The sequence below is a fragment of the Gobius niger genome (assembly GCF_951799975.1).
Source record: "Gobius niger genome assembly, chromosome: 11".
Classification (NCBI taxonomy): domain Eukaryota; kingdom Metazoa; phylum Chordata; class Actinopteri; order Gobiiformes; family Gobiidae; genus Gobius; species Gobius niger.
In genome coordinates this window covers 26,674,088-26,697,209 of record NC_136862.1, presented here as the reverse complement: position 1 = coordinate 26,697,209, position 23,122 = coordinate 26,674,088, and the positions used below count along the sequence as shown (strand labels likewise).

The window sequence follows — 23,122 nt, the reverse complement described above, 5'->3', positions numbered from 1 at the left end:
TTTTTAGCCAAATAATTCTTGTTCCATCAGCAATCACAAGATAGTCCAAAACTAATAAACAGTTTTATAAAAATCCAATCAAAAGCATGAGCTCACATAATTCACGCTCTTCCAAATCCTTTTATCTTATTACATATGAGCATTTTTCCCAGAATAATCTTTAGGGATTAAAACGTCTATGCCCTCTAGGATTCTAGTTTTCACCTTTCGCCATTGTTCGATGCATCAAGGTGCCTCACTAACCTAACAATAAACACATTTGTCTCAGGTCTGGCGCACATTGTTCTGGTCTTTTCCTTAAAATAAAGGCTTCAAGATCTTAAGTGAACGATAAACCTCCCATATACATTCACATAAAACCACCATCTTCAAAGCAGCTAACCTCCACCAGTTTGTCTCCACTGGTCTTACACTATTTCCACTTATCTCTTCTCATTTATCATTGCCTGATTTTAAACCTATCTGATCCCCTATAGCAGGCTTGGTAACGGCTTTCCTCGCAATCTCCACTGTGGCAAATAGCTTTTAATCAAGTGCTGATAATGAGAGTTCAAGGGTCGCGGACGATTAAACCGCGCGTGTAGCTAACGACAGAGGGAGATAGCAGAAGAACAAAGAACACATTGATTTACATTGAGCTCTGTAAGTTGCAGCATTGACCTCACCGCGGCACGTTGCGCATCCGCTGGCTCGCCTCCAAAGCCCGGCATTGATTGGAAAATTGCTGCTTTGATACAGAGCGCACGATGAACTATAGTTGTGATGATGAGACTATTTATAACGTCCAGATGGCGCAGACGCTTCGGTTAGACATATGGTAATGAAGTCGGCTCATGTGAATAAGCAGGTCAGAGGTGAGAGAGAAGCATTCACTGATTATAGTGCGCAAACCTGACATTCAGGTACATACTATGTAGGGCTGCATAGCTTGCAGGGAAAAAAATATTGAATTGTGGTTTTGAGCTTTGCTGTTGAATAGATTATTGTGTTAACTTGAAGAATTGGATCATCGCGTACTTTAAAAATGTCAAAGAGCATATTTCAGAGAAAAGTGGCATGAACTGATGAACTAATATAACAACTACAATATGAGAATTACACATATCTACATTTATTAAAATACTATGAGTTTTAAAGACACACTGCATAATAGGGATGCACCGATACCAGCATTGGGTATCGGGCCGATACCACATGCTTGCACTCATACTCGTACTCATTCATGAGGTCCCGATACCAGAAACCGATACCATTTGACGTGCGGCCAGCGCACCTACGAGGCGCAGCTCTCAGCTGAGGAGAGAAGAAGCAACAAACTAGAGAATTCTTTAGTGGAAATACAATGTTCCACATAGAGCTGACTTTATTACAGACTGCGCTCTCTAAATCAGAGTCTGTGCTGGATTTAACCAGAGCTACATGTTATTAGTGCTGCAGCGTCTGCAGTGTTTACAACATACAGGCTAACGTTGCTAACTCGCGGCTAGTGCAGTTTTGGCCATTCTGATGCCGTTTTATGCCCAGGGGTTTATTTATCTGAAAAACTAACCCACGACTAGAAAGTCCTCAGAAAATCCAAATTGAACACATACAGCATGTTTATATTGAGCCAAAATGAGCTGCAGCAGAACAATGAAAACGCTGTAGCTACTCGTTAAGTTGCTACAAATACACGAGAAAATCTATACGGAGCTGAAGACGAAAAGAGACCATTTAAGTAACATCTCAATACTATTGTTAAGTAAAAACACATAAATGAATAAAGCACAGGCATTGGGGAGCTTTTGGACATGGGCTTTTCTGTCTATGATGGACAGTGCAATAAAAATGAAAAATTATATTGAATGAAAAAAAAAATAAAAAAAAATGGCATCAGCACAATTCTAATATAGCTGCTATAAATGCCTTGTACTCGTATCGGTATCGGCAAGTACTTAAATCAAAGCACTCGTAGTATCGGTTTTAGAAAAAGTGGTATCGGTGCATCCCTACTGCATTACATTTGGGATTGCACTGTTGCTAACAATACAAAACATGCTCCGAATGACCATCTATACATAGAAAATGCCATTTTTTCAATAGGTAATCAAAGAATGGATTTGAATGAGGACCATCCCTATTTAAAACTCGTTTGGCTGTTTAGAGTCAACATTGCCATGGAGACGAGCTGGAGAAGTCCCCATCCATCCATCCATCGATTTATCCGGGGCCGGGTCGCGGGGGCATCAGTCTCAGCAGAGATGCCCAGACTTCCCGATCCACACACACCTCCTCCAGCTGTTCTGGGGGGACCCCGAGGCGACACCAGACCAGCTCGGAGACATAGTCCCACCACCGTGACCTGGGCCTTCCATGAGGCCTTGTCCCAATAGGACACGCCTGGAGCACCTACCGCGGGAGGCGACCAGGAGGCATCCGAAATAGATGCCCGAGCCACCTCAGCTGGTTCCTTTCGACGTGAAGGAGCAGCAACTCTACCCCAAGCTCCTTCCATGGAACTGAGCTCCTCACCCAATCTCGAAGGGTGCACCCAGCCACCCTGTGAAGGAAACTCATTTTAGCTGCTGATGTCCCCGTTCCCAGTAAAGTTAGGTCAGGTCTGAGGAGCGTAAACACATATTTGTTTGTTTTTTAGGTGTTTTAAAAAGTATAAACAAATCTGCAACACAATTTATGTTATTCTGTTTATTGGGCGAAATGCTACGTGGTGTAGCGCTAAATTATATTCCAAGATTATAAATCTACACCTTTGCCTTTATTAATAAAGTATAATGTACTGTAGGATAGTGGTTCTCAAACTTTTCACTCAAAGTGACGACCTCAAAGTCTTTGACATTCCAACCACTTCATAAAAGATTGGACGTAAGCAGGGCAGTTGACAGACTTGGCGGGGCCCAGGACATGCTCCCACCCCTTCCACTGGCAACTGTGTGCCACACCATAGTAATCATTTTCAGCAGTGGACCGTGGACCAATAATGTGGATCATGTCTCTGGTGGCGAGTTTGGCGGAGGGAGAGTAGTCGAGACTGAGTGAGAGGAAGAGAGAAACAGGGAGCGCGTTACTCGGACTACGTTTGTCGCCGTGTGCTTTGATTGACAGACAGACAACTGTGATGTGGGGCCGTAAAATGTGTGTGAAGTGGGGGGTGTGCAATAAAGGACAAAAATGAATCACCACGAGTTACTGAGATGAGCATCTTACGCAAGAAAATGCATGTCAAAGCAATTCATGATAGTCAAAATAAATGAGTTTAGTTTTATTTGAGCAATTCCAAGTTCCAAGTTGTTAGAAAAAAAGAAAAGAAACACAATAATGCCCAAAAGGGAGTCGGCTGAAGCAAACAATGCTTATTTATGCCGACCCCTTGAAACGTATTTGCAAACTTTACAACTGCCGTTCTTTTACATTTAGGTTTGTTCTCTGAGACCAGCTCATTTTATACATAACCATAATCAACACATGGTTTAGGACAGGGGTAGGCAACGTCAGGCCCGTCGGCCAAATCCGGCCCTCCAGCACAGAACCTCTGGCCCTCAAGATGATTTTGAGAAACATTATTATGCACATAAGAGATCAAATTCCTTTTACAGTACTCTAAAAATGCAAGAAATAGTGTCAGTATTTAAAAAAATGCCCTGGCAGAATATCCCACTTGGTCCTACAGTAAAACAGTGAATCTCAACTGGTGGGTCGGGACCCAAAAGTGGGTCCTGGAACCTTTTTCAGTGGGTCGTGAGTCTATAGGAAACTTTTTTTCAATATGTTCCATCTGAAACTGCATGAATTTCAAAATTAAAGGCATATCTACTGCTTGTTCAATAAAAACTTGTGTGGGAAAACACAACATTTTGTACGATATATGACAAATGAAGGTTTTATGTGGGTTATTTGGGCCTGCCATCCGAGGGTAACGTTGGGGCCCGACTTGGGAACCACTGGTGTAAAACATTGGCATTTGCAGAAAAATGTTCTTTACTTTAGGCTACAATGTTGAGGTTCGGCCCTTGGTGTTTTGGCGATGATGAAGATCGGCCCTCCTCAACGCAAACTTGCCTACCCCTGGTTTAGGATATAGATACATAACCATAATCAAACATAGGAAATAAGTTTACATAGTCTTCTGATGTATAGAATCAGGTTTAGAATATTGTCTTACATTGTACTGTGCATTCTTAAATATGGAATGGTAACGGTTATTGCTGCCATCTGATGCTGCCCCGTATAGTACTATCCTTGCCATATTTATACATGCCTGTACATGGACAGTACGTTCATATATAAACATATAGTTTCCTTCTTGTGTGTCTTAACTGTTTTGTACATTTCAATGTGTCCTTGTCTATGCGTTAAAAGAAGCAAGATTTGGGAAGCCGTTGCCAAAAGGGGGCGCCCTTCGAGCACCAGCCCACCTCCTGCTCAACCTATTCTTCATTGTACATTTGGAGGAGTGCCTTTGAGTGTCCTGGTCTGTGCATTAAAAGGGCAAGATTTTTGGCGACCTGGTACCAGGGTGGTGGTCCCACTCGAGCACCGGTTACCTCTTGCTCGCCCTAGTATTTTTCTGTATGTATTTGATATATTTATTTGAGTAGGAGTGTGGAAGGTAACAAGGACGGTCCCATGGAAAAGCAGACAAGAGGCGACAACAACTGCAGCACAGACACTTTCAAAGCTTATTGTATTCTTGAACTTGAAATTATACTCATATAGTGAAAAGGAAAATATAAAGTGGGTCCAGGCCTTGCTCAACATCAAATCTGACCAAGCTGGGTCAACAAAGGGTGCAAATTAGATCTAAACTGGACTACATACTGTTTAAGCTGGGTGTATGCCATGTCTAAAACAGACTGGTACTTTATTAATGAAGTCTCTGTAATTAAAAGGATTAAAGTCTACAACTCATCACCCAGAGCACCGACTGAAGTTGCCAAAATACCACCAGAGGAACAAAAAACACAGTTGAGAAACAGTGATATCACACATTTGAAACCGTAATACAAAGGATTCAAATGCAGAAGTGGTATTATTGGCTAGATTTGTACAATTCCCTTCAAAAATTGCATTTGGTGGAAGTTGGCGGTATCACTTGTGTCCCTAAGGTCCAATTATTTTCACTTTCAAACTACTTCCACTGCAGTCCCCATTTACACCATTTGCATGAGATCTGTTTTGCGGATTCAGTCACACAAACACCATCTCATGCTCATTTCATGTCAAGTTTTGGGCAGCTCCAATACCTGTTTTTTTTGTTGACAATCCAGTACTTAGCGTTACTACTATGGGTCTTTACTTACCGCACACTATCGGAATGTGGTAAACTGGTATAAGGGGACTCGCAGATACCGCAATACCAAAAAAAAAAATGTGATGTGAGATCATAGACCATACTTTCCCTTGCCTCTAGTCAACAGGAGGGTTTGAGCTAAACTCACAAAAAGAAGGAAAGACAAATCAATAAACAGTGAAATAGCTGCCAACAGTTCCAGCAGTATCATTCAATTGGTTTCATTTAAGCATGACTGAGAAATTGCAACCAGATGGTACCAGTAATATTTCAAGGATTTATAAACTTTGACTGCACTGCCAGGCTGCGCCGCGTGCCAAAACAACAAGCCGCTGCCAAAATCTATCGCAACCCATAGTATAGGTTTCTCAAGGATGAGAAAAAAAAAAAACCTCTTCATTTTAACCTTCCCCTCCTGTACAGCTCGAGCGTTCGCCCCACGCGGAGCTAAACGACCGTCCGGGGACGAGGCTAATCATGAAAAGCCAGTCTTTTTGCTTCGCGAGGCGGTAATTAAAAGCCGTTTCTGTCTGCGGCACCTGTCCCTGGGCTGGACTGTGGCGGTGAATACAGAGCAGCTCGCAGAACAGACCGGCCTCTCTTCTGCTGCTCTTCCTCTGCGCGCTGGGAGGCCCGACTGTGTACGGATGAACTGCGCTTGACTCGGCCCCTGGCTACGAGCTCGGAGACTTCACGTTTCTCGTCGAGACATTATGAATTCCGACCAGGTGTTTTAAAAAATGCAACATTTATATTAGCGCCGTGCACGTCTTCTGGATGTGCCTCAATCTGCACGGCAAACTAAAGCAGCCAGGATTGTTGACAATTCAAACAGAATCACAACGAGTAAATCGCGACGGGTTCAAGTTTTGACTAAATATGGTCTGAGTGGGGTCATATTTTGGGGGCACAAGAGTGATTAATTATTTTTTATGATCGTAACAATATGTCTATATAAGGCCATACCGCCTTTGCTCTGCCCAATCCCGTCAGACCTTGGAAGCTAAGCAGGGAAGGGCCTGGTCGGTACTTGGATGGGAGACCGTTTGGTAACACCAGGAAGCCTAGCGAATGTAGTGAGTGAGTGAGTGGTTGGTGGTGGTCAGAGGGGCCGATGGCGCAGACTGGTTGCCTCGCTTCCGTCAGTCTACCCCAGGGCAGCTGTGGCTACAATAGTAGCTTACCACCACCAAGTATGGAGTGAATGAATAATGCAATGTGAAGCGTCTTTGAGTGTCCAGAAAAGTGCTACATAAAAACCGATGCTTTATTATAAAAAGCAGAGGTGGGAGTAAGTCACTAAAAGACCAACTTAGACTTCAACAATCAGAAATTATGTTATGTATCCACGATCAACTTCTTTTCTAATGGTCTTCATTCAAGTGTTCTAATACTTCTCTATCATGTTTAACTTATACATTTTCTTAAATGCTTTAATAGTTTTGGAGCCCTTAAGTTGAATAGATCAACCGTTCCATAGATCAACGCCTTTAACTGATAAACACTTAGTATTACTGTGCGCCAGAGGTTTTTGTAGCAGATCAGTTCCTCTAAGGTTCTATATAGATTCCCTAGTTTGAAACATCTCCTGTAAAGTAGCAAGTAAGTCCAAGTCGATTAGTCACGGGGTCAAGTCAAGTCACACTTTAGATACAGACGGCATTGCGCCATAGAAGGGGGCGTGGCTTCGCCAAGAGGAAAAACAGAACCTTTTTGAGCCATTGAGTGGCGAAATATCAACATATCACATAAAAATCTAAATCAGGTTCATATGGATGTTTATTCACAGCAAATTGTTCAGTAGAAGCGAAAAAATGGCAGTCGTAGACATTGATGAACTGTCAACGGTCGTAGCTAGCTTTAGCATTAGCACGTTGTTAACATGAGGTCTCACGTTAGCATTCTCCGTTATTTATGTATTTATGGGATGTTGAACCACTTTGCTCCTCTCCATTTCTTTGCATCTTTATTTAGTAGAAAACTATATTCATAATTCAGCATTTGTTAAAGTAGTTTTGGAATAATTACAGAAAGTTTAGATTTTTCTCCAAATTGTTTTCGCCCTTAACAATATGGGCGATTCCAGAGATGCCGTCTGTATCTATTGGAGTCGGCAGGAAACCTCAAGTCGCATACGTCAGGCGTTTTTTCCTTATTCTGACAGTTTCTGTGTCAGGGGTTCCCCTAAAATGCCTCAGCCCGTGTATGCTTGGGAGACACCCCTGCTCCAAATTCTAAACAGCCTTTAGTCCTGCTGTCACTCTGCAAAGTCTAAGTTTACGAATCTTCACCTCCTCAATCACTGCTTATTGTTGACACCAACTAATAAGATCAAGTAAGTTTCAAGTCCCAAAAACTGCGTCATGTAATTCGACTCTTCCACCTCTGATAAAAAGTCATAATGAACAAACAATGGTATACTTGAGTGAATTGCCCATGTAAGTAAGTCGTGAGCTGTAAAGGAAACTGCAGAAAAAAGGATGCTAACCTACCGTGAATCAATTATTATGACCACGTGGAATATTTCAAAGTGCTTATATACATTTTACAGCACAAATGAAATGAGATACAACGTCTTCCCAATATCCAAGTCTTATCTGCCTCGCGGTTCTTGAACATTACTCAAAGGACGGCGTCTGTAATTTGACATTTCATTTGACACGCTCTTTTCAAAGCATTGGAAGTGTGCACTCTCTCTAGCCGTTCCTCTAAACAATGAAAAACAAATCGCGACGGACGACGACCTTGCTCAGTTTCATTACAGCAGCAGCGCAAAGTTCAAGCTCAGATTCCACTCGTCGTCCTTGGCGTCCAACGTGCAGAGTGAATAGAATCTTAAATTTGACATCAATCGCGAGCATCGAAATCCCAATTGCAATACCTCGAGTGGCTCTCCAACCACGGTACACACGCCCCCCTCAGGGACCCGGGACCTCAGGGCTCTTGGAAAAGCCAAAGGGAGACTGTGAGTGGGGGTGAAGGTTGCATTTTAATTTAAGTGAATACTCTCTGTTTTCCTTTACAGGTAAGCGGAGCTGAATTCTAGGAACTGAGCCAAACAAACAGTTGCGAAAGATAGTTTTTCCCTCTCTTCTCTGTGTGCTTTTGCTATGAACCGCTCTGACACCGAGTTTAGCCCCTGGATCTGTGGAAAAGCTGCTGTTCTGCCTTTGTTGACATCGTGTGGGAGAGGACGAGCTGTTTGGGGCCCACACCTTCTGTAGGAGCAAAAAAAAGAAAAGAAAAAAAAGCGTCGAAACAAGACGTTAAATTTAAACACTCCAGTGGGCGCCGCGGTAAATCCATCCAGAGAGACAGAACAGAGGCGAGGCGGCGGCAATTAGGCAAATTACATCAGCTCCATACATATTCAGAGCAGAGGGGGATTGAGACATTTATGAGAGCAAAACTGGCGTTTCATTGCTGCCTTATGGGGGAAAAGCGGCTTCGTGACCTTGTTTTTTTTTTTTGACACTAATAGCTGCTAAAATATACGTAGCATTTCTTATTATTTATTCATGGGTATCTTTAAGTTCACGTTTACTCTCGCCTTTTCTCATTCGTCGCTTTGGATTAGCATTGCACCGACATTCGGAGTGGATTTTTCAACAATTTATCAAACTTCAGATGGGGCCAATAAACACTGAATGACGAGTGCCATTTCAATTTGCCTCAAAAAAGCCCAGGCTTCCAGAGATCGTGATATTTCAGCGCTGCGATCCCCACGCCAGCTGCTGTTTTCCTCCGCGTGTACAAAAAAAGATGAATAAGTCATGCAGGCTGTTTATTTCCCCTCAAAGAGGACAGGTGTCTGACGCGCAGTGTTTAGAGGACCTTCGGGAGCAGAGAGGGCGCAGGGGTCAGGAAAATATCGGATTTGCATCGAGCCGGTGTGGGAGCGGACCGGCAGAGGACAGCGCGGGAATCTGCGATGAAGGGGGACTTCACTGCATTTTACGTAGAGGGAGTGTTGACATTTCGCAGATGAAAGTGAGTGACATGGTTGACTGCAGTGTTTAAGTCAAGGCAACACGTGAGTAGAGAAAACAAAATGTTGAGAAACACATTTTCAGTCATTTTGTTTTCATATGAGGCTTTTTATGCATGAAATATGGTCAAAATTGCAACATTTTCAGCCACGAAATGTAAATGGATGGAGCCTTTTTTTTTTTTAAGTCAATTTCACCTTGCTTTTTTGTGGTTTAAAGCTTTAAATTAGGCTAGGAATTAGATATGAAAATACCACTCCGAAAAAACAACCTTGAAAATATTGTAAAAGGTGCATTACTTTCTATGTGAAAAAGTTGAAAAGTTGATTTTCCATCACAGTTGCCTCTGATGCTCCGGGAGCAAGTGTTTTTACAGTTCCTACAAGGATTTCACTGCTCATCAGAAAACATACAAAACAACTGATCCTGAAGAAGCCACCGCAGTGTTAATTTCGTCGACTAAAATATTGAGTCTTAATTTTAGTGATATTTTTGATGACTAAAATTGGACTAAAACTAAATTAAACATTCCTCATGAGACTAAAATGTCCAGGTATTTTAGTCGACGAAAATAAGACTAAATAAAAATGAAAAGGAGAGACTAAAATCATCCAAACCTTTATTGACCGTCTGAAAGAGCCTCAGATCATTCAAATTCACTGCCAAATTAACAGCTCTGAGCTTTATTCATGTGGGAGCAGCTCCATGAAGTCGAGGACCTGGATTTAATATGATTATAATGAATATTATCAATGCAAAGTCAATTAAATTAGTCTTAAATTCAGTCGACTAAATTGACATGCAATTTTAGTCGACTATATCTCGACTAAAATTAAATTACATTTTAGTCAAAAGACTAAGACTAAAACTAAAATAAAATGTGTTGTCAAAATTAACACTGAGCCACCGTGATGAAAAGTAAAGGCACTCTCTTAACCACTCAGTGACCATGGATCACTAAAAGGTCAATTGCACACAAATATCAATTTTATTTTGGGGGGGTGCATAAAAATTGCATAAGGCACCATTAAAGGCCCTACCTCATTTTTTGATTGTAAACAATGAAAGGGAAAGCCACTAAATTAAAATGTTAGTTGTGGTCCCAACTCATTCATAACTTTCCTAATATACAGTGGGGAAAAAAAGTATTTGGTCAGTTTCACATAGACAATCTATTGGATTTTGGCCACATACTTTTTTTCCCCACTGTATTTGTAGCATCCAAATTCTTTACAGGGACAGGTTCAGGCACATTTCACACCTTGCAGGGTCACTCTTCAGGGTCACTTTCACAAAAATGCTAGACAAATAGCCTGAAAGTTCATAAAATTGGTACAAATGTTTCATAATTTGATGCACGCTGATTTCCCCACAAATGTTTGAGTTTACAATACACAAAAGGAGGACATTTCTATAAGTAAAATCAGGAATAGCTCCTTTAAGTACAAGACTGGGAAGTTTGGAGTGCAATGGTCGCTGGTTGCACTGCTGTATGACCACGACGCTAAGAGCCAACATTGCCCGGCATTGCTGCAGCACCTCCATCTAGGGGTGGCAAAACAAGCTACTTTTCCATTAGAAAGCATTGCACTTTAGTTTTGGCTCTCGACACCTTAGAAACACAACTCTTACCACCTAAATCCAAGTGAATATGGGCATGCTGTATATCGTTGTAAAGCTAAGAACCCGGAGAGAGTTAGTTTCAACCTTCGCAAAAGTATCTTTGATCGCCGCGCAAAATTCTGCAGTTAGCAATAGCATGCTAAAGCTAGCGGCTTTCAGAGAATCAGAAATATATGGGATATCGGCAGATTCAAACCCCAGTATCGTGTCGGTAGCAAAAAATCTGAATCGGTGCATCTCTAGTAAACGGGGGGGAGTGAGCAGATGTTGTCTATTGTTTTATTTTTTTACAGTCTATGGGAGTTTATGCTACTAAAGTGGAGATACTGTTGTAAAGGAAACCTCATTGTGAGAAAACGGCTCTAAACTTTTGTAACGTTTGCGCCTGTGCCTGTATATTTCTCCGGTCTTTTATATCCGCTAATGTCTCAAAGAAGGAAAATGAACATATTTGGATTGCAGCACCATCTCGATCGCTTTTTGTGTTGCACGTACAAAATATGTAAATATTTGTGAATGATTATGCGTGGGAAACCGGCTGGTGCACCACAATTCTGTAGTGATTACCTGGAAATGTCTGGCTCGCTGTAGCGGACAAAACATCATAAAACAAGCATCGCAAAGGACGAGTTTTGGCTTATCTTTTTTACTCTGACATTGAAACTATGATGTTAATCGAGCAAACTAGCTAACTAGCTGACATTGACCAGTGGGTGAAAAATGTATGTTTTCACCTGCCGTGTAAAATTGTGAAGACACTGGTTCCTCTATTCTACTCCGAGGACTGATTCAGGTGCACTCATTGTGCCTTCTCTGCAGTTCAAGATTTTGTTTAGATTTTATTTATGCTTCTTTCCTCCAGTGGGTTGGTCCATGCAGAACTGCTTTAATAATGGTTTAGTCCTATTTCAGACGTAAACTTGCAGATATGCTTTCTCCTCAAATAATAAATCACGGTCCACTTATCTTTCTTGGCCAAACTCCCAGCACAACCCATTTTGTTAGCGTTGTTGCCGCGTGTGACCTCAATAATCTCGCTCGGTGTTGGTGTTTCTTGTTCGCTGCGCTTGTTTTACCTGGCTGTGCTCACAAGTATCTCCCCTCTGTGTCCCGATGTTCCACATAGATGTCCTTGTTTACCGCTCTCATTATTTAGAGCGGACTGCGGCTCCCTGACCTTCCCCACACTCTAAAAGCACGGTGCGTCCGAGGCTCCACAAGTGATGGATGTGGAGTTAAACTCAGCGCCGCAGCCGATCCGAGTGTGGCCATGGTCTTCCCGCTCACAGAACAATACTCCGTGGACCACCGCGCCAAAGTCACCGCTCTGTAACTAGGACTGCGAGATTAATCACGGCGAAATCACATCGCGCTTTGAAGAGTCGCAATTAGCAAATCGCAAATGCTGCTATTTAGCGTGATACATCTGGCAAACAACAAAATACCTCTCAACGTATTGACCTAAAGCGACATTTGTTGAAGCTGGACATAATTTTGTGCTGAAAGTAGTGGTTGTTGCCGGCGAAACTTCTGTAAATGAACTCGCTTCACATTGTAAATGCGTGGTTTGTTGTTTGTTTTGCAGACTTCTGGCTAACACACGCTTTATTACGTCGCAGACAGCAATAGCGCGGCTTTTGCTGTAGTGCATAGTTCTGCTGCAAAAGACGTATAGCCAGAGCCTCCGCGGGCCCCGCTTTGCTCGTCTCCAGGTGCGGGGCATCAAAAAGCGGCCTGTATTAATCCTTGTTTGAAAATATCTGTGGGAATCCCTCGGGCGGTCAGACAAAGAGAGGCACTCGGGACTGGGCAGGACCTGGACTGAAAAAGTCTCGTGTTGAGTTTCTACTAGTTCATATTCCATCTTCCAGAAGGGGTGTGACAGGCTTCCACTCTCACATTCACATTCGATGAAAACAGTTCTTTTTATAGTGAACTGAAATCACCCTTTGCTTTTATTGTTAATGGGGGATTGTTTATGTGTTATGATTGATTTGATCTGCCTTCTTGTCGCACTCTGAATTGCCTCGAGTGCGCCTTACAAAAGGAACTTGCCTCATAGACCGCTCTCTCAAATGTCTCTTAGCGTGTGTTTAAAATGTACACTGAATATAGAGTTAATGATACATCAATTAGGGATAGGACGGTAAACAATAATATCGCTAATCGATTAATCGATCGCCGCATTTTAGCTTATCGTGATTATCGCTAAATCCATCAGACAACCAGTGCCGGTAACTTTACCAGGAATGGGTACGTCTCCATGGAGATGTGACTGAAGTTACCAGTATCTAAGATTTCAGTAGATTAGATCCTCATCCAAATCCATTCTCTGATTACCCACTGCAGAGATAGCATTTTCTGTGTCCAGATGCTCATTAGCTGCATGTTTTGTATTGATGACAACAGTATAGTCCAAAATGTTACACAGTGTGCCTTTAAATACTAACTAAATATGACATTTACAGCAGAGAATGAAGAGGAATATTTAATAATTGCCCGATCCCCATCATTTCTGCCGTTTCAGGGATTTTGTAAACCATAAGCAAATATCGTGAGGATGTCGTTAATTGCAATTATTTTGGTCAAGACAATCGTCAGCCCCAGACTTCATTATCGTCCCCTCCCTAATATCAATCATCCGCAAGAGGAATAAAAAACTTGAACACATGGTCAGAACAAGGCATGTGAAGGTATAAAACACAGAGGAGCTTTACATGCTGGCATCAAAAGATATCGTAGATAACCGCTTTGAGCACCGGGGACGGGATTGGAGTAAACACTGAATCGTGTGAGAAGATGAAAAAGAACAAAGAAAAGTGTATTTTGCAAAAGACATTTCCTAGAGTGCAATACAGTCACTACAAAAGATTCCTCCTGACTCATCCGAGTGACTAATGCGCGTCTAGACAATGATGCAAGATAAAGACCTACCAACTTAACACAGTTCACAACTCGCATTAAACCGAGATAGCGCAGCGCTGGTTGGGCGGCTAATTTCCTAATTGTCCATGAAGATGAAAAAGAGCAACGAGTAAATAAATCATGAAGCGTTTGGCTAAATGTTGTAAATAATCATTGAACTGATGATGATCATGTGACTACGCATGTAAATACACGCCGCAAGAGTCTCTTTCGTTTCATTTCCGATACCAGTGTCGGGTATCGGCTCGAAACCGATACGACTTGATGTGCGGCGCCTCAGCTCAAAGACCAAAACTGGAGAATTCTTTATTTGGAAATACAATATTCCACATAGAGCTAACTTTACTACAGACTAAACTCCTTAAATCAGAGTCTAAAGTGCTAAAAGTTTCAGTGTCAGTGTTTACAAGAAGTCAGGCTAATGTTGCTAACTAGCAGCTAATGAGTCTTGCAATTCTGAGCCGCTTCTATGCGAAACGCACATGGAAAACTAAAAAGCAACTAAAAAGTACTCTGAAAACACAAAATAAAGAGATGTCCATATTGAGGGAAATTTGGCTGTAGCAAAAATAATCAAAGTGCTGTATGCTACTAGCTAAGTTGCTACACACAAACACACGGGAAAATCCACATGGAGTTGCAGTAAGCCTGCAAATGCTAAAAGAAGCCAATCTAGTTGTGGTAGTAGTAGTTATAATAAGCAACAATCTCAAAACTATTATTAAATTAAAAAGACATGAATAAGCACTGGCAGTGAGTAACTTTTGGACATGATGCGTCTCTGATGTAACTGTGGACTTGATCATCTCCATTTAACACCTTTATAAATCAACAACGTGAGACCCAAGAAATAAATCACAAGCCTTGGAAAACAAAGATAATGAAATGGTATGCAATCAAAATTAAAAAATCATATTGAATGAAAGATAAATACAATAAAATAGCATCAATCCAATCTGATGCGCAAAAGTCTGTTAAAAAAGAAACTGTGTACACTTATAAAAGTATGTTGAAAAAATTGCCCTATACTTGTATCAGTATTCAGAATGAGCAAGTACTCCGATCAAAGTACTCATACTCGTATCGGTTTTAGAAAAAGTGATATTGGTGCATCCCCAGAATGTAAATGTAAGAAGAGTTAAACAAAACAATCTCGGAGCTTGGTCTGGCTATATGATGGAGAATGGAGTACAGGTGCGTGAATATATGCTCAAGATTGTTATTATTTGTGAAATAAATTGGTTCTGTGGTTTCAGGGACTCTTCAGGGAGAGATAGATTGGGAACCACTGCGCTATCACATTGAAAAAAAAAAAAGAAATTCCAGTAGGGTTTAATTATCACCTGAATTACCAAATCTGCAGTTTGCATCCGAAATGTAAAATAGCTTTGTTCCAAAAATAGCACTCCTCCCCAACCCCTTTTTAAAAAGCCCAATTAGATTTCAAACCACTGTGAGTCACTTTTGCAGGTTGCCTCCTGATGCGGCAGTCATCCCTTCTCCTCTGCCCTGACCTGCGTTTAACCCGAGCAGTCGACTTCTGAAATGTGCAAATGAGCCGCGCGTCTCATGTGGCGCTGTGATACAGTCAGGAAAACACCAGGGCCGTGGGAGGATCCACTCCAGGTCCAAGGTTAATTGAGTTAAATTATAGGGCTGAACACTGGGATTTGTTTAATACTGTACTGAAGAAACTGGTGATGCGGCTGGCAAAATATGTAAATTTGGTGAGCAAATTGACATATGTGCTAGCCGAATTTAACCCTTAGCTCTGAAGGTCTAAGGGTTGAATCCCTGCTCTGAGTGGTTCATGCTATATGAACCACAGACACGCCATTAGCCATCTGAGCCTGTTCCTACAAATGCATACTCCTGCTCGCAAACAGCTCCCCGGATCGGTTTGAATTTAGACTAGGGATAGGCGGATCGATACCAAAGTATTGATATATCGATACCAAACGGCTATTTTTAAAGTATCGATATTGGGCAAAAAGTATCAATACTAATTTGCATATTCTAAAAGAAGGCGGGGCAGCAATTATCAACACAAAAGGATGATTTATTTCTTTGTTCTGAGCCAAAACAGTCCACAACAGCAGAGGTTCTGAGCCAGGCATATCATTCTGTTTTAGGTTCTGTTTGTCATTTAAGTATTAACTTAAAATTGTATTTATGTATTCAATTTCATATTAGTATTGTTTAATTAACCAGTTAAAGTAATATAATTTTAATTGACCAGTTAATTGTATAAAATAACTAGTTTTAAAGATGTATATTGATTGAAATACATGCACCCATATGAAATGACCAGTATCGGTATCGGTATCGACAAGTATTGGTATAGTATCGATTCCAAAAAATGTGGTATCGCCCATCCCTAATTTAGACGCAATATAAAAGTGTAGCGAGGTAGCTACATGCTCTTCTATTAGTGGTGGGACTCGATTACAGTTAATTACAGGTCTGCAATTAATGAATCGCAATTAATCACATTTTAATCCAAAACCAAAAACAACCATTTTTTGCAGCTAAATTATTCAATAATTAGATCAAAACATGGGTTCAACAACAAATGTATTTATTATTGTTAATCTGTATAGTTATTCAAGTAACAGAGGCTATTTAGCTTTCAAGTGTTTTAGGGACTCTAATCACTCATATAACTTAACAGTGATAATACTGCCACATGTATATAAAAGTAAAAAAATAAAATAAAGCAACAGGGTCATAAAACAGCTCCTTTAAGTGTTTAACAATTGCCATTTCTTATACTGACAAGGGTTAGGGTTATTTTGGCTGAGAGTGGGCTGGCTGGAGCGTTTGTTTGAGGCTGAACGCTGGATGCTAACATTAGCGTCGACTATTGTCCCATCAGGATGTTTTTAAAACAAAACTGAGATAAACGATTAATTGCGTTAAAAAAATTAACTTGTTAAAATCTTTCTAGTTAATTAATCGAAATTAACGTGTTCAAGTCCCACCCCTAATTTATATCATTTCAGTTTTTTTCTATTATTAACAAATAAAATAGTATTTTGGGGCCATTTGATGTGTATCTATCTGACCCCACAAATCGTAGAAACTTAACTTTATGATTTAGCATTTAGCTCAGAGCCACTTTTCTATGCTAATTTTTATCTCAAGTAAAATCTCAATCTCGATATTTATCCAAGATTTCAAACTAGGCTTTTGATATAACCTAAATGTAGTCGATGGGTTGACAAATGCAAACATCTGGATCTAATGCTAATGCTAACGGCTATAGGAGAAATACATTGAACAGGCTAGCGAAAGGCAAAAGGTTTCCCGGACTAGCTGGCTTGCTAACAGTCAGCATATGCTAGGATCGAACACTACTTCTCCTTTTCATTTCTATCACGAAATACAATTTAAAACTACACCAATTTAAATTCACATTCATTGTATGTACCTAACAATAACAAAAGTGTGAATACTTGAGCGGAAATCGTCATGAACAATTTGGTGCTCTACCACTGAAAATGACAAATGCTAGTTTCACAAAGATTTTAACTTTCTTGCGTTCGTTTTTCCTCCCATTTTCGTCAGAGAAGGTCCTTATCATAATGAGACCAACCTGTGTGTTTCTAAAAAATTCCCACAGTTATTTGTTGGATAAGTAGCCCCCCTTCTGACCCCTCTCTCTTCTCCTCAAGTCTCACAGCGTCGCATTCAAAAAGGGCCATTCAACTTTCTCGATCATTGAATCACAGTGAGAGCCTTTGTCCCTCCTCCGGCTGCATCTATGTAGGAATACCGTGAATAGACCACAATAGGAATGATTGCCTGCACTCGCTGCCTCAACGCACCGTTCAGGAAACATAAAGCGGCCGTTTTCAAATATCAAATCTCTATTTAAAAGCATAAACTGGCCAAAGAATGGATCATTTCGTGGAGATGAGATGGAGGCATCACAGGCATGAAGCGGACGCACGACTTTTGCTGATTCTCCATTATGCTATTGTTTGTGTAGACGCGAATCAAACAATGCCACAAAGATTGAACTAAAAGCAATCAGCAGCTTTGTCACAACACAATGTTTGATTCATAACCACAATACATGCACGGTTGGAAATACTAGATAAAATGCCAGGAATCAGGATACGAACATTATAGCCCGAAACAGTGGCCTTCCATTAAAGGCACACTGCGTAACATTTTGCACTGTACTGTTGCGGAAAAACAAAACATGCTCCTAATGACACAGAAAATGCTGTTCCTGCAGTGTGTAATAAAAGAATGGATTTGGATGAGAAACTAACCTGTTTAAATCCCATATTCTACAGCCTTTCGTCACATCTCCATGGAGACGAGCAGGAGACGTACCCACTCCCAGTAAAGTTTACAGTCATATCTTAGGAGGGGCGAGCCTCATAAATGTTTGTTTGTACATTTATCAGGTTTTTTTCAATGATGAAAATATCTGTCATCAAATAAATGCTTGCATTTAAATTTTATTTCTTGGGTTAAATTCTACGCGGTGTGGCTTTAAGGAATATTCTGTTGAACAACTTACAATATGAAGGGGATCCAGATCTAGACTCATAAACAAACAAACTTTACAGTCAACATCTCATAAAAAGGTCAAAGTGCATATTTGTACGTATGGCTGTGCATTTACCTTAATATCCAATTGCATTCATTGACGACAAAAAATACTGAAATGAGTTCAAGTCTATAGAGCTACAGTAAACTATTTGTTTTTCATTAATCATGGATATTTTCAATTGCCTTTTATTATTCCACCTTTTCTGAACCAGCGCATGTGTGCGTCCCTCCCCTCCGTTCAGCTGTAGTCAGGAGAGTGGGCGGGGCAGACAGCCACCCGTCGCTGTGAGGCCTCTGAGTCCACGCAACGTTGATAAAACACAGAATTTAACAAAGCTCGGAAGAAAATAACAAATGACGCTTGGATTGTTTCATTTATTGAGCTTCTGCCCCCGTTTCAACACTGCTTGAAGTTCGTGCAGCAACAAAAGCTCTTCACATGAACGAGCGCGTCATCGCCAAAAAGGATCCAGGAGTGGAGGAATAAGACTCGGACACAGGATGCAAAGAGCGCAGCACTAGTTCAAGTCAAAGTCGAGGAGTGGGCGAGAAGAGGCCAGGAGCAGGACCTGCAGTCACCACTTCATCCAGGAGCTATTTCATCAGTCAGTTACATTACACTGGCTTTCTCTTCACGTTTTTGGATTATTGTTTCAGCCTGTGATGTGAACGTTGATTGTAGAAGGAGCGACAAAACACAGCCAAGACTTTGTGGATGTAACACAATGGGTAGTACTGCGTAGCCTACTATCCTGTAGCTGCAGAAACGCCGTGATTTGTGTAAAGAAAGATAAAGATACAGTTGTACAAACCCCTGCAGTATTAAACTCATTAAAATAGAATTTGTAAAAAGGCGACAGTGTAAGTTATTTATTTAGTTTTACACTTGCGTCATGTTTGGAGGATCGGATTCTACAATTTATGAAACACTTGATATTCCAATTTAGCATATCGTCCAAACAACAATTTGGCTAAATAGCCAAATATTATCGTGTAAACCAGTGGTTCTCAACCTGGGGGTCGGAAACCCCAAGGGGGTCATGAGACAATTTTGGGGGGGGGGTCACCAGATCATGTAGATAAAACATACATATTTTTATTAGCGTATATTATAATGTATGTAATGTATGTGCTATTTTACCAGAGTGCCATTATATTTTCGTAATTTCTGGAATTTTTCTGGGGGATTTTTCTTTGTTTTTTAAGAATTATGTAGGCTATTGTTTCAATTTCTCACGGTGTGACCCGGGCGGGGGGTCACGAACCCCTTTAACTGTTTTAACGGGGGTCGCGGCTCCAAAAAGTTGAGAACCACTGGTGTAAACGATATATCGCTAAGACTCCCACCCCTGAAATCAAGGTGCTTGAACGTTAAAGAAGCACTCACCCATTCACACTCTCACACCAGTGGGTGCAGACATTGGAGGCAAGATGAAGTGTCTTGTCCAAGGACACAACAACAGTGTGGGCCTGCGTGAGCCGGGATTTGAACCGCTAACCTTTCGGTTTTATGGTGACCCGCTCAACCATCTGAGCCATCGCCACAATGTATGTGTATTATTATCAACACATCTATCAAATTGATACTGTAGACCAGGGGCAGGCAACGTCAGGCCCGAGGGCCAAATCCGGCCCTCCACACAGAACATCTGGCCCCAAAGATGATTTGGAGAAATATCATTATGCAAGTATGAGATCAAATACCTTAAGGTACTCAGTAAGGTAAATAGTGAAATATCCTAGCAGAGCACCCCACTTGGTCATATACATATAATGTAAAACAATGATTCTCAACTTGTGGGTTGGGACCAGAAAGTGGGTTTCAGAACCATTTTCTGGTCGCGAGCCTAAATTAACGTCATTGGGCTGTTTTTTTACAATTTTATTTGGGTCGCGGCTTGTTATCCTGGGGTGATGGTGGGTCCCGAAGCCGCACCACTTGAGAACCACTGATGTAAAACAGTGGCATTTGCAGAAAAATAAGTTATTTACTTTAGGATAAAATGGTGAGGTTCGGCCCTTGGTGTTTTGGCAATGATTCAAATCGGCCCTTCACAACCGCAAACTTGCCAACCCCTGCTGTAGACAGACAGACAGACAGACAGACAGACAGACAGATAGACAGACTCTTTCAGCTGGGAATGCGCCACTTAACTAACATCAATGTCTAAGATTTATGTTACAATTTACAAGCTCGACAAATTGCCATACTTGATTCTCTCCGAGCTTACAGGTGCCCTGGGGCTGACTGACAGACATGTGGCTTCGGATCACTGCTCACTTGACAAAGCGTCTTGCCAAAGGACACAACAGCAGCATTCCTATCAGCAGCAAAGAACCTAACTGTAACCCTTCAGACACAAAACTAGCATCAGCCTCTTTGGCCAAGCAAACCAAAAACACATGACTGGCGTTTGAATGCGCCTTATTAGCATAATCAAATTTACTGGTTTATCCATCTTCAACTCTAACACGTGAAACCATAGGCCATTTATTAAAATATTAGAGAAACAAGACGCCACATTATGTACAGTAGTCCTTGGTCTTCCCTCAGCCCGTCTCTCTCGCCCAGACCCACGTGATCAAGTACATTCAGGTTAGCATAATTCAGCGTCACGTCCTTTTCTGTCAGCCGTGTGGTCTGTCAGCGTGGCCCCCCGTGGGAATTACACCGCCCACCTCTGCCTCAAACCCGGGGAGACGTTGAGATGATGAGGCGGAGAGCTGCCCCGGAGCCTGTCAGACCCCGGCGAACGCCACACGGGCTGCTTTGCTATCACATCCTGACAACTTCCTGAAGTCAAGCGAGAACTTTACGACTGCAGCCGACGCACGTTCAGAGTCGCGCGAGCCCCGGCCCAGCTGGTTCTAGCTACGTGGACACATCCTGGTTTATGTCAACACGCACATTAACGTCATTTACCGAAAACACGCGGAAAAAAACAAGCACACGCTGCATAGGAATGTTCAAAGCGTCGCGTGGGGACCGAGCAGAGGCACGTTTTTTTGCTGCCCGAAACGCGCGGCGACAACATCGGGGGGAAACAGCGTGTCATACGTCAAAAGCGTGGCCGCGATTCGCTCACCTGGACCGGGGGAAGGGCGCCCGCGCCGTCCGCCGTGTTTTCCGGAGAGTTATCGAAGACTCGGTCCCTGTACAAAGCCCATAGTCCGACGTTTGGGAAGAAAAGCAAAGCTGCGATGAACAGCCCCGCGAACTGCAGCAGCCTCTTCTCCTTCCGCCTCATCGCGCCGTCTCTCTCTCCGGGGGGGAAGAACCAGGCTAACAGCGGCGGGGGGAGACCGGAGCTATTAATCCCGAAGACGCGCACTTCCAGGCGGGGACAACTTTCACTCAGACTGGGAGGACGGACAGACAGAGGCTGGCGCTGTGACGCTCTGCCGCGGCCAAGAGGCGAGCTATCTGCCGCTAGGGGGAGCGACCTGCCGGCTACAGCCCCAGCGGGTCAGGAGGGGCATTACTGCACACTAGTAAATGGTGTCGACTTGTGAACTTCATTCACTGGCTCAATTGTGTCATGTTTCCAGATAGGTAAAAGCAAGAACGTTGACTAAACCAGATGAAGTTGGAATTGTTGGATTTGTTTCATGAGTTCATACAGGTGCATGCAGGGGCGGACTGGCCATATGTCCATTCTGGAAGAGCACAGAGGGGCCACCGGCTCTAGGGCCACCAGTCCCGCCTCAGCCAAGCTTTACCCAAATCTAAAAGCTAAAGAGAAAAGCATCAAAATAGCGAGAAAAAGAGGATGAAAAGTCAACAAAAACATGAGAAAAACACAGACAAAAAAAATGATAGAAAAAATAATTTAAAAAACAACAAAAATATGACAAAAATGTGGCGACGTGACGAAAAGTTTCCATCACTTTTGTTGGTCTTAGCTTTCAAATGAGGCGTTACATTGTTGATCTCCAGTCGAGAAGCTTTTAGATTTGGGTAAAGACCAGTATAAAAAAACATGAATCTAAAAGGAATTCTGTGGAGTATGGTGTACCACAAGGTTCAGTTTTGGGACCGTTATTATTTATAATTTATATTAATGATTTTACTTCTGTTTCTACGACCACCTTTCCAGTTCTTTTTGCTGATGATACCAGTCAAAAAAACAATAATAAAAAGCCGAACTGGGGAAAATGCACTCGTTATTGTTAAGCGGGTGGTAAGAGGTTAAAATATGTATTTGTGGAAGTGTCACAATTACGCTTATTTGGGCCAGGCTGGTCAGAGTCCAGGGCTGTTTTTCAGTCCCAGTCCGCCCCTGGGTGCATGTTTGGGGCTGGAGCTACTATGCAACAGTGGTGTGGTGGCTGAGTGGTTAGCTCAATTGCCTCACAGGAAGAAGGTCAATGTGGACCTTTTTGTGTAGAATTTGCCATTCCTGCCTGTGTCTACAGATGTCTTCAGCAGCATTGAAGGATGGGAGGACAAAGTCAGGCCCCCAGCATAACCTATGTCCTTTGACCACTCACATGTATTAGTATTTTTATGAATTTGTCTGTTTTCAGGGACTGCAGGTGGGAATTAGCACAAGTGCTGCAACCCGGTACAATGCATCGCTCCCTTTTGAGGTTAATGTATATTGCACACTGTCCCTGTTCAAATAAATGAATAAATAAAATAAACTAGATGAGAGATGCGATTGCCCACAAAGGTCTGACCACAACCGCCTACTACAAACACACCGTAAATGTATATCAGTGTAGCTGCTCG

The 23,122-nt window shown here is 42.0% G+C and overlaps 1 protein-coding gene across 1 annotated transcript in view; it reads right to left on the bottom strand.

Annotated features, from left to right (window-relative positions):
- LOC306970116 (polypeptide N-acetylgalactosaminyltransferase 10-like) overlaps window positions 1-21,964 on the bottom strand; it is an 82,547-nt gene extending 60,583 nt beyond the window's left edge. Inside the window, exon 1 of the mRNA XM_079565976.1 lies at window positions 21,477-21,964. Coding sequence (XP_079422102.1) covers window positions 21,477-21,638 — 162 coding nt within the window. The 5' untranslated portion in view covers window positions 21,639-21,964. The remainder of the gene's footprint in view (window positions 1-21,476) is intronic.
- Window positions 21,965-23,122: the final 1,158 nt, after the last annotated feature.